Source organism: Larimichthys crocea, chromosome XIII, assembly GCF_000972845.2.
Source record: "Larimichthys crocea isolate SSNF chromosome XIII, L_crocea_2.0, whole genome shotgun sequence".
Taxonomy (NCBI): domain Eukaryota; kingdom Metazoa; phylum Chordata; class Actinopteri; family Sciaenidae; genus Larimichthys; species Larimichthys crocea.
Window position 1 is genome coordinate 27,247,216 of NC_040023.1, and position 12,473 is coordinate 27,259,688.

The 12,473-nt window shown below is 39.4% G+C and overlaps 2 protein-coding genes across 8 annotated transcripts in view; both read left to right on the top strand.

Moving 5' to 3' along the window:
- Positions 1-2,326: 2,326 nt before the first annotated feature.
- osr2 (odd-skipped related transciption factor 2) lies at positions 2,327-6,484 on the top strand. Of its 2 annotated transcripts, none has more exons than XM_010752440.3 (4): positions 2,327-2,572; positions 4,561-5,250; positions 5,616-5,715; positions 6,021-6,484. In XM_010752440.3, exons 2-4 carry the CDS (start codon positions 4,598-4,600, stop codon positions 6,201-6,203), a joined length of 936 nt encoding a protein of 311 aa, XP_010750742.1. In that variant the 5' UTR covers positions 2,327-2,572; positions 4,561-4,597; the 3' UTR covers positions 6,204-6,484. The 2 variants fall into 2 exon arrangements, with proteins under 2 accessions (XP_010750742.1, XP_019116402.1); XM_019260857.2 differs by having other exon boundaries at positions 6,103-6,484.
- A 3,846-nt stretch (positions 6,485-10,330) lies between these two features.
- Positions 10,331-12,473, top strand: part of vps13b (vacuolar protein sorting 13 homolog B) — a 312,301-nt gene continuing 310,158 nt past the window's right edge. For 2 of the 6 annotated variants that reach the window (XM_027286990.1, XM_027286991.1), the window contains exons 1-2: positions 10,331-10,507; positions 11,654-11,812. In XM_027286990.1, coding sequence (XP_027142791.1) covers positions 11,666-11,812 — 147 coding nt within the window. In that variant the 5' untranslated portion in view covers positions 10,331-10,507; positions 11,654-11,665. Of the gene's footprint in view, positions 10,508-10,552; positions 10,888-11,653; positions 11,813-12,473 lie in introns of those variants that run through there. The other 4 variants (XM_019256535.2, XM_019256534.2, XM_027286992.1 and 1 more) reach the window with 3 other exon arrangements.

The following is a 12,473-nucleotide window of genomic DNA, read 5'->3' on the forward strand; positions in this document are numbered from 1 at the left end:
AAAAAAAAAAAAAAAAAAAAAAAAAAAAAGCTCCGTTCCCCCAGGAAGTCTGTATTTTCCCCGAGAGAAAATGTTTTACATATTTTGTAAGATTTTAATGAACTTCGACTGTACACATTACTTGAAAATGGAAATTTAATTATTGCTGATAGTAATATAGACGAGCTCATGCTATATTTAAAAACGCACTGTTTGTTTTAATGGCTTTTTTCCAAGGAGCAAAAATAAACACAATTTACATTGTTATAAATTGTTCACAGTGAAAGGGATATGTTGAGAAAATGCCATCATCTATAATGTAAAAATGTGGGGTTTTGTGTGTCTTCTAATCTGTCTGCAATTGCTCAGTGTTTTGACAGTGCAGATAGAGGCCTGGGTGATATGAAACCGAACGAAAACCACAAGCATGTTGTGTGCAGAGAAAGTTCTGCAGCTCTATGAAAACGAAAATTAGGCTACATGAGCTCTTGAGTAGAATAAACGTCTTGGACAAGTACTGTGCTTTTGATGCTATCTGTCGTATAATGAGCTGGGCTCTGTCTGGCTCTGTGCATTGGTATTTATCTCTACTTTAAAGACTCGTATTAATAGATCAGAAGCTCCAGTGATCCGTTGCAGTAATGAAACATATTTAAATTATTTTTCTTTTTCGTCTAGTGGACTAAATAACTTGTCTTTATTAAAATGCGTTATTTTATAACCATGAATTCCCTAAAGTGATACAGACATTTTTTATTAAAGCATTATTTTTTGTGCGATTTCGACAGAAAATGTAAAGCTCCTCACAGAGACAACGTTCTGTCAGAGCCGCAAACACTTCAGCAGAAGAGGAGGCTGCGTGTTGTTTGTTAAAGTCCCAATAGGCGGCGCTGCAGACTTGCAGTCTGTACACTAACCTTCTCAAGCAAAGACAAGAACAGCAGCAACTCCTGTCAGTCCTGCTGCACTGAACTGTTGCATATTCATGTTAAAAACTACAGTTTTCCTCTTGTCCTCTTGTCATGCAAAGGAACATTTGAAGATAATCAGAAAGAGAAACAAAAAAGATAAAATAACTCAATCTAAGATCATGATCCCACTCGTGTTTTTTGACATTTCACTTAAAGAAACGTCGGCAGATTTTTTTTCCATCTTTGATTTAAACACCCATATATTTATATAAATTACAAATCAATACATTTTTCAGTGATTTGCGGTTTGGTAGAAATTTAAACAAATGAAACATCTTGCTTTAACCTACTGATGTGCGTAAAGTCACTCTTTCTCTTTCTCTGCGTGTGTATGAAGCGAAGAAAAGAGGCGCACTTAAACTTTTGTTTCGGGCTGTCAAAACTCTTAATTACTCTGCATCTAAATCTGTGGCCAGAAACAAACCGCAGTCTAATTTAAAGAGCAGTCTAATTCATCTCACATGCTCTGTCACTTCTCATAAACTCATTAAAAATGATTGGAAAATGTGAAGTATGTAAAAAAAGAGACCTCAGCTTTTGAAATCAAGTTTTCCTGACTCATCTCAGCACACACATATAGTATCAACATCCTACAGGGTATATGACTGCACACAATCTATCAAATATAATAAAATGTTACCTCATTTTTTGGATATATGAGATGCCTTATGTGGTAATAATCCTGTTTGGTTGTTAATAACTGTCCAGGCAACCTGTGTGACGTGTTCATGACGATGTAATTAGGCAATTTACTTTAAGTGATTTCATACAGTTTGATGAGCAATATCAACGTGTGCAGAGGGACAGGAGTATCTCATTGTCTGAAGAATACAAGTGGCGTTAACTGTTTACTTTGCATTTGTTCACCATGCTGCTGATCTCAGGATGTTGTTGTTGTTTTTTTCAGTCACAAACCTCATCATCTTTTTTTTTTTACTCTTACCACAAGGAAATAAAACCATTTAATGTGGTGGCTCTTGCATGTGCCCTCCATTTTCGCAAATGGGGTCTAAGGTTTCAAAAAAAGAAAGAAAAAAAAAATCTTGTAAGCTGCTCAAGTATCCAAAAGCACGTTTTCAAAAGCGTGGAGCTGGAGGAAAAAACGAGCAGGGTTTCCTCCTGCGCTTCCAATCACGTCTCCAAAAGAAGGTATCAGCGTTGGCTATATGGTGTATGAGAGGTGTCAGAAAAGGCAGATTAAACTGAACACGCTTCTCTATGGTCTGGAGCCCTAGTTGCTATCCAAACACAAATAAACAGAGGAGGAACATTTGAGTTAATGATAGAGGAGGTGGGTGGAGGCGTGTCGGAGGGCGGAGAGCCCCGAACACTGAAAAGTGCGGACCGGTGCGCTTATGCACACTTCCAGCCCCAGCTCCGGACGGGACTCCCACGCTGCTGCTGTCTCTCCTCCAAACGTCTTCGCCTCTTTCCACAACTTTTCACAACTTGTCACATCTCTGCAAAGGTCCGAGACTTCAGAGTTGAATGCATGGCTACATGAAAGTTTCATGGACTTGGAACTTGGAAAACTTTTAGCGGCGCTTTATTGGAGCTCGTCGCCTCTATAGTAACTGTGGATTACTGATATACCGCAGGACGTTTGGCAGCTATTTATTGGGGTAAGATTCTGTTTGACAGGCTGTATGTGAGTCTTCTGCAGGAGGGGAACGATCCTCACTCAACTCACTTTTGATCTAAAGCAAAGATTGAACTTTTTTTAGGCTGTAACCCAAATAGACTGCCCTGTTAGTTGAAGGGTGAAGCTTTCATGAAGAAAAGCTAAATTAAATGTTGTTTCTAGAGGTGATTGCTGGTGATCACCAGCCTGAGGTCATAGTTCGCCCACGTTTTGACATCACTGGTCTGTGTTCACAGCGCGCAACATAGCTGAGACACGCAGTGGCCTTTACTTCTGTAAAGACTTGTCACGACTTTACGCATTTAAAACCTGCCAGAAGAAAAAAGAAAAAACAGTTCCGACAGGGATTTAAAGCACACGGCAAGGCTCTTAGGTTGCTGTCAAAGTGCAAATGAAGTCCAAAGGTTATTAAGAGAAGAACAGGTTGAACAAAGTCGGACATATGGGCAAAGAACAACAAGTGCCTGCATGGTGACTTATGATGCACCTGTGCAAAATTACATTTAACCCTCTCCTGTCTGTGAGGGGGAAGTAGACAGAACTTAAAGTGGAACAAATGTAACGACCTGACCGAAACAAGCGACCAACCCTCCGGCTACCATGTACGCAGGACTTTCACTCTCCAAGTGTGAATAATGCCTTAATCTCCAGAAAGTTTCAGGCTCGGCATGTTTGTGACATTATGTTACAATGTGATTTGTTCTGATCTTTCAAAATAGCCACAAGCATTATATTCTATTATGCAAAAACAAAAGAGAAAACTGAGCTCTTTTTTTCCTCTCTTATTTTCATTCTCGACCAAATCTAAAGGTCAGCTTTCCTTTGCACCGCTGGCCTGCAGCCAGTGCCGCGTTCACCATCCGGAGTCTTGAACTTACGGTGGACTTTTCTGTGTGGGAAAACATAACTTGTCATGCCCACAAACATGGAACCAGACTTCCTAATTTCTCGCACTGTCCTACTCAGCTGCTGTTTTTAATGAACAAACATTGCTCTTAGGGAAAGTAGGTTAAAATGCCCAGAGGTTATTTGCTACCATGTTCTTTTACCTAGGGGAAACCCGCCTTATACAATAAATAGACATAAAAGCCAAATATTAGGCCTATAAAATTAACTGGATTCTATCCGCAGCCATAAAAATAAAAAAGCACAGGCATTTCCAGCAAAGATGAAAGTAACTTTCTTGTGGATAACAGCCAGCATTTGTGTGTTTTGCTCTGACTCATGCTCGTGCTCTCAACATATTTGATCCCTGCTTACAAAATTTCATACTCCTAAATCGACACACTGAGCACTTGTTTTTGCATTGTGAAACACCAACTACAACCGTCAAAAACAACAGCGTGTCTTCTCTAATTACCTCGTGTGAGATTTAGTGCTCCATTCAGAGTGATCTGGATATGTAATTTACAGTGTTAATCGATGCCACATGAGTCGTTTTACACCCACTTTAATTTAATTACACTTTCGATGACTGATTTGTTTTATAAAATCGCTTTGAAGCATCTCCGTTTTTTCAGGGACAAACTTTGTTTTTTTTGCTCATGCGTAAAATATGTGTTTTTATATTTTCACTGTGGCCATGCTTATGCCAAACAGGGATTTACTCGCCATTATTAATGCAGGACAACACAGCTGTATCTCAACAAAATTTGAATTCATTTATTAACCTATCAGCTCTATCGATTGGGCAAGTTGTTAAAATTAAAATAATTAATTTGCTCTAATGTGACCATAAAGGAATGTAATCCCTTCTGTGGGCGGACATTTTTTTTAAAGATAAATACCATCATGTTAGATTAGAATTAAAGAGGTGTATGTAAATCTCTCATCGTAAAACAGTAGTGTACAGTTAAACAGGTGCTTTTACTGTGCAACAAGTTTGCCTTGTTACCACATAATTACTGGCTCTAATGTTGTATTTAAACACAACCCTCATCGCTTTGTATTTTATTTTATTCCCCTCAGGGTTATCACCGTGTCTTCTGCAGAGGTCTGAGCCGAGATGGGGAGCAAAGCCCTGCACGCTCCGATCCCCCTGCACCCAGCCCTCCAGCTCACCAACTACTCCTTCCTGCAGGCCGTCAACACTTTCCCCGCTGACCAGCTGCAGGGGCTGTACGGCCTCAGCGCGGTGCAAACCATGCATATGAACCACTGGACTCTTGGTTACCCGCACATCCAAGGACTGAGGTCAACGATCACAGAGATGGCAGCCGCCCAGGGTCTGGTGGACCCCAGGATTCCCTTCCCAGCGTTACCCTTCACAGCCGCAGCCCAACTCTTCCATCCAAAACAAACAGGCGTTGCGCACGGCGTCCCCTCGCTGCATAAGGACAGGCCGAGGTTTGATTTCGCCAACTTGGCCCTCGCTGCCACTCAGGAGGACCCGCCGAAAGCTGCGGATCTGGTGAAGTTGACAACGGGACTAGGGGGAACCATCTCCGAGCTGAGCAAGCTGTCCCCGGACAGAAAACCCACTCGGGGCAGGCTCCCATCCAAGACTAAAAAGGAATTTATTTGCAAGTTCTGCGGCAGGCATTTCACCAAGTCCTACAACCTCCTCATCCACGAGAGGACCCACACAGACGAGCGGCCCTATACCTGTGATATTTGCCACAAGGCCTTCAGAAGACAAGACCATCTCAGAGACCACAGGTAAGACAGATTTTTAATACATACTGTGTTAATTACTCACTGTGTAGCAGGAGGGGGTCTGGCATTCCCAGCAGTATTCCTGAGTGTGAACATGATTTAAATCACAAATGTATTTATTTCTCTAAATTATCAATCCAGGACATGCAGTTTAAAATATATATTCCTAATTTTACTGTAACTACAGACAGGCCTGTTCCCAGAGTTTTCTCCATGAGGGCGCTAAAGTACTTAGGCATAAAGTTAGACACTCATAACTTGCACAGTAGAGCTTTTTTTTTTCGCCCTGTGACTCTGGGGTTTGTTACAGCTACAAGCAAATCCATGCATGAGCAGACATTTGATTAAGTGCTATTTCTGTTTTACAGATACATCCACTCCAAGGAAAAACCATTCAAATGTCAAGAATGTGGGAAGGGATTCTGTCAGTCTCGAACTCTAGCCGTCCATAAAACCTTACATATGCAGGTAAGCTGAACATATTAACAGTCTCCATGATTTTATCCTCACTAAACTATGTGACACGTTATGATCATAATTCGCCTATTATGCACGGTCTACTGCATGCGTGGGGATATCAGTAAGTCTAACAGAACGATTGGCCAATTACCAAATTAAAACACAAATGTTGAGTAAGAGATACAAATAAAAGTTATATTAAAATATTGTACCTGACACATTAGTGGAGTTATTTAGATAATTGAAAGATACACTTGATAGACGTTCTATACAATTAAAGGGAATAATCCTTTGCTTGCTTTAAATCTAAACAGGAGTCTCCCCACAAATGCCCCACATGCGGAAGAACCTTTAATCAAAGAAGTAACCTGAAAACTCACCTTCTCACCCATACAGACATCAAGCCCTACAGCTGTGGCCGCTGCGGAAAGGTGTTTCGGCGCAACTGTGACTTGCGACGGCACAGTTTGACGCACAGCCCACATCAGGACTACTAGCCTGGACAGAATAACAAAATAACAATGGACAAAAAGCAGGAAGACAAGTCAACGACTTCTTCATTTTTTTGTTGCTCAAAGACAATCTCCAAATCAGGACACGTTTACTGCAGCACACATTAGAGTGGGATTTGGTTGCACCTCAAGTGGGACACCAGCGGAGCCATGGCCACGTCCGGCTTTCACACCACCTGTAAATATCAAGACCATGTACATAATGTTGTTTTTTTATTTTCTTTTCTGACCTTGAAATGATAAAGTTGTCAAAAAACAGTCATAAGTTTAAAGTATGTTAAATTGTATTTTAGAAATAAATATTTCCATTATACGTTTTGCATTTTGCTCTGTCTTTATTTCATGATTGCCATGTCCTGAAACACGAGACACACTGTCAAAGCCCAAAAGCAACATTTACATGAAATCATTTACCATGGCCGTCAAATTAATAGTCTATATGTTTACAGCCAGCAGCCAGTGAGAGCTTAGTGCGGCTGACTTCTTGGGCTTTTTATAGTAGACCAGCAGATATCAGTTAGCAGCCAGGGAGCATGTCTTTGAGGACAAGTCTTGTAGACAGAGGAGTCATTAATATAGAAAATCATCAGTGTCATTTTGAGTAATAATTAATTATGTATATAATAAATAATCAGATTTTTTTAAATACATTAAAATGATAATCACACAATGATTATTTATCCACAATTGCCATCCACCTGTTAGAGTCTTTGTAAATGTCAGATTATTATCTTCAGTATCTAGATCTAATAGAGGCTGATTAGTATTATTAGAAGCATAAGCCGTCATATCACGTCTTTATCTGCAACTCTTCAGATATCATAGCTGACCTGCAAAGCGGCAGAAGGAGTCACCAGCGCATAGAAAGCAATTTTAACCCAAATAGATGAACCATGGCCGAGAGTGTGCATGGATTTTATTTTATTTTTTCTAAATTATCAAAGTTTAATAATTCATCATTTACACAATATACAACAAATAACATTTAAAATAAAGCTTTAAAAAAATACACTATTTTGTTTTATTTTAGAGTTACATACTAAACATTCATAATTTATAACATCAATGACACTTACCTGAGGAGACGCAGTACAACTCTAGTTTGCATTTTATAAATGTGGGCCTATTTGAGTTCTAGTTTGAAATGATTCATTTACAAAGTATGAATTATTATAAGAAGCAGGTTCGCGTGGAAAAGCTGAGCGCTTTGCACGCCGTGCTTAAACACCCAGGCTCAGATAGATCTATAAATACATAAATAAGTTCCAAAATTTGGATTTCATCCAACTAACCTTTGCTCGTCTGAATAGATCAAATAGCGCTTGAATATTAACCATCAGACCTGAGCTCTGTGACAGAAGGAGTTGATCTATAATCATTTTAAAAAATATATTTTTCGGTGGAAACAAAGTAAAACTCTCTTCCTCTGACTTCTTCCTCATCTCTTTGTCTCTGTGTGACTTGGCCTTCAGGCCTGTTGTTTTCGTGATTTCACCAGTCATTACTGGCTGCAGAGGGCTCGTTTCAAAACCTGATTTTCACCTGACAGTGCAATTAATTGCTTGAGAAAATAGCATTTATATTTAATGGGCTCGAAAATAAGGTCTGGAACAAGTGGCTGCAATAACAAGGGGAGATTTAAAACGGCGCTCATTGCTGCTGAAAGGCCATTACCTAAGGCCCAGTTTATTACACACTGCAGGCTTCTCCTAATTATTTTCTAAATGAAAAAGCAACGACGTCCAACGTCTCCAGCGAGCTCATATTTACACAAAACACTTCAGCTTCTTATTAATCATACAAGAAATGCTTAATCACCAAAAATGAAAACCTGCAAACGATGCAGGTATAAAAAGATGAATGTTATATACGCAATAATAATATTATACAAATACTTCAGCTACGAATAATAATAACGACAAAAAGCTGTTTATTTTATTTCTGTTAACTGTTTGAGACAATTTCTCCTAAAAAATGTCTTTAAATCTGTAATCTATATGATTACGTGATGAACTTATTCGATTAAAGTTAAATCATTTCTGATCAGTTAAAATAAACGAATCATTTATGAAGCGTGGACATGACCTCGGAGTGTAATACTGAAGGCATCAAAGTGTGCAACTCTAACTGACAACTGATAGACCTACAGTTGTGTATACAGTAAAACATATAGTGTAATTTAAAAAGTAAATACAACATTTAACATTTAAATACATTTTCATAAATATTGGTGTGCTGTCACATTAAAACAAAACCTTGGTGCATTTTTAAACACGTATTTTATTTTTTCTGAGTTAGTTTCAATTTTTATTTGTTGAGAGTTTGGCGTGGTTTATGATGAGACACCGGTAATGGATCAGCAAGATTTTTCAATTCAAATGTATTAGTTCGTATATCTTTAATGTGAATATTAGAAACACACACACACATCTGTTCAGGCGGGATCACATTATTTAAATAGAATAAACCTTTTTTTATTTATTTATGTTATCACTGACTTTCAGGAAGTAAAATCCATTTTACCACCATAATGCCAGATTGAACCCAATGACCTATAGGCAGAATCCAATAAATGAAACTATGTCTGTTAGCGGGCGCTAATAGGCCTACTTTCTTCGTTACTTTAGAGAGCACATCCCTCGGCCTTAGCTGACCTCACAATAATGACAGTTGGCACAGAGTGGACAGTCTGTCACATGGTGAACTTCATCAGTGACCGGCCCATGTGGACTGTGCACTCAGGAAGCTGTGTCTAGCTGACAGGGGAGAGGCGGCACTGACTGCAGGCCACTGAGCTCCACCGCTCTGATCTGATCTCCATATGACCCTCAACGGTCTGTGACAGATATGCACTTCTTTTTATTCCAGCCACACTGCCTCTAATGCCATTATCTGAAAGATCCCTAAAAATCCCAAATATTTTTTTTGAATAAAAACTGACTGATGAAATACGCTCACAATAACACACAGGACCTTTATATTTTTTCTTCCTGAAGTGTAGATTCATTTCTTGTTTTTGCAGGTTATGACCTATTTGTGTGCTCGAATCAGGTCAGGTCAAAACCGACTCAGAGGCAACAGCTGACAAGTGCACAAGTGTCAAGAAAGACAAATTCAGTATAGCCAAAGAAACCATTTGCCCCATATATTAATGATGTGACCAAGTTTGTTTTTCACCAACACAGTATATGTGTTTTTGTGATTCCAAAGTCCTGAAAACATAAACATAAATCCAAAAAAAGGACAAAAAGAATTTCGTGTTTATGTTTCTTTAAACAAAACATGCTATTTGCCACCGTATTTCAATTTACCGTATAGGCTATATTCACTTATTAACTGTATATCTGTACATTACAGCGAGCCTCCAGTTGCATGTATGAATATTATAATGGTACTCCACCTCATATTAATCTTTGTATCGGCCCCAATGAGATCTTTAGAAACCGGACAAGTCGTCCATGTGAACGAAATGCAAAAGTCCCGCTATTATATCCTTCATTATTCACTTTCATTGACTTTTCCACCCTTCTCCGCCTCAGTATCTGAAGAGAATCTGAGACAAAATCTGATTTGCGATGGGAATGTAGGGCATAACCTATTGTTTTAAAACATGTCAATCATTTCAAGACAAAGCCGCCTGAGCAGTGACACCATTCAGGAGGAGCTTCCCATTGTGGAGTTTATTCCCTGCTCTCTCCGTAAAGGTGATCATGCACAGCCATATAAGGGTGGAGGGCGTGAGAGGGAAAGTACGATGATTACGTGCGATGGTGCTTTGACGTGCTCCCCCGTCAGTCCACACTTATTAGACGGATCGGTGCTATGACTACAAGCACCTTATGATAAGACATATTAGTGAAAGTAACTTAGAAACAGCACTTATCTGCTGCTATTACATTTGTTTTGTGGCATCTAGTGTTATAGTAACAAAATTGGGAAGAAAAATGCGCACCACACAGTTGCTTGATGTTCTCGTGGATTTCTTTTTACAGTAATTCCAGTAACAGGTCTTCTGAATAGTCATAATTCACCCAGTTAGGGGTATGACACGACATGCTGTGTGGCTCGCTTGCCTCTCTTTTGGGTTGTATTCATGCGCCGAATACTGAAAGGCACATTTCCTACAGGACCCAAAGGCATCACCAGGCATACGGAAGCCGCGTTGGTGTTTACTGATGACGTTTGGGCTGGAGCCGTAGAGCGATGTGGCTAACGCTAGTTAACGGGATGAACATGTTCAATTAAGCGTCCAATACAAGAAATAGCTACAGGATATAAGCGGGAAACAAGTAAGGAGAGGGTTTTCTATTTCTCCCTGTGAGCAAACATTTTAGCCAGCCGAGACGAAGTTAGGGCGACTTCTTCTCAGCGGTTAGCTTAGCTTGTTTGCTCTGCTGTGGAGCTGGAATGACAGGAGAGCAGAGCTAGCCTCTCCGGCTAACTCCTCCGCAGTAACGTTAAGTTAATTTTCTTACTACGTAGGACGACACTGCTGCATGTAAAGTTACATCTACGCACAGTGCTCTGCATTTGGAAATGGACTCGCAAACACCGCTGCCGTTTCTGCTTTAGTCGCATGCAGAAAAAGTGAAGCAGCAGCTACCAGCAGGCTAATTTAGGTACTTATTTGACCTAAAATTAAAGCAGAACCAGTGGAATTTCATTGAAAGTGAGTTTGCTAGACCTTAACCTGCAACACACGCGAACATAACTATCGTTGTGTCTCCGTTAAGTTGAAACATCCTCTCAACAACATGACCAACTGTAGTTACACCTTCAGTCAATAAAGTCGAAACAAGTGGTTGAGCTGCTTTTAAAGGTGTTCACATATCAGCAGGTCACAAGAATAGGACATTTTCCAACAGGTGCGTTGATTTGGTTGAGCGGGAAAAGCACAGCTGTGTGTAATATCGGCTCTATAGCAGCGTGGCTATAAGCCATACATGTTAGCCACGCTTAAACGGAATAATCCTAATTAAACTAATTAATTGCACCTGCGCTCCTGTGCTATAATATATTGAAAAATGTATATGTTTTTTTTTTTTTTTTTTGGTCTAAGCTTCAGAAGCAGTAAGGTTAAGTGTGTAAAATTCCAAATTGCTGAAATGAGTCTTTATGTTTTTGTTACCTCAGAATGAGCCTTACATATCTGCAGATGCTGCAGGTCCACTTCCACAGAGTCAACATTGGTTCTAAATAGGGCCATTCACTTTTCTTGCCTTTGTCATGGCTACCATAGTTTCCTCTTCACGCTAGGTGAAAGAGGTAGAGGTGGCAGGGTTGCAATCAACAGCTATACTGTGAGGTGCCACTAATTCCTACACACTGGTCCTTTAGATAATATTGGGATATAACAGATTGAATTCATAACGTATGAATAAACACGTGCTGAATAACAACACAATGTTTTGTTTAATTTTTGATTGTGTCTTCAGGGCAGGGACAAGATGTTGGAGTCCTATGTCACACCGCTCCTGATGAGCTATGTAAACAAATATATTAAGAATCTGAAGCCGTCTGACCTGCAGCTGTCTCTCTGGGGAGGAGATGTGGTGCTCAGCAAGTTGGACCTGAAGCTAGATGTGCTGGAACAGGTACTGTATGCTGAATGTGTCCTTTCGTTCACTTTTTTTAAACAAGAGCAAAGACTTAGCAAGACAGACATTATATTTTCACATGTAATGATACATAATAGACAGCGTGGTTATTTTATTTGCAGAACTGTCAAACAGTTTCCATGGATGATACTTATGAGCAGGTGCTCAGTAGGAGAATTATTAACTTGTGTCTTTTCATATCCATACACACCTAATGGTCCATATCTTTTAAGCCACTCAAGTTCATAGATAACCATCAGTGTCTCCATGTTAATGTTCACTGAAGCTGTATAGCTATCTCTTCCCTGCATATATTGATTCAAATCACATTTTTGCATTTTACTGACTAACTTACTTTACATTTCTATTGCGGAGAATTAAAGTTGTTTGCTGAGACCTGTTTTTGTAATGTAATTTTGTAGTTTACTGCACTTTTGTTAATCGACATTGGTCACCCATGCACATGCAAGATACAGTTAAGCTATTAATGGCTAACATCTAAAATCAGCAAATGAGTAATTTTGGTTTCTCAACAGAAGAAGCAGCTAAGCATGTAAACATGGCAGTGCAAACACTGCAGAATGTCTTTATAATAATCAGAATTTTATTTTCCATTAGAATATAAAATCGAGTTAAAGGTTTTGAAAGTAAGCATATT

Coding starts and splice junctions, on each gene's coding strand:
- osr2 (XM_010752440.3), top strand. CDS start 4,598: ATGGGGAGCAAAGCCCTGCACGCTCCGATCCCCCTGCACCCAGCCCTC. Junction 5,251..5,615: donor GACCATCTCAGAGACCACAG/GTAAGACAGATT, acceptor TCTGTTTTACAG/ATACATCCACTCCAAGGAAA. Junction 5,716..6,020: donor ATAAAACCTTACATATGCAG/GTAAGCTGAACA, acceptor AAATCTAAACAG/GAGTCTCCCCACAAATGCCC.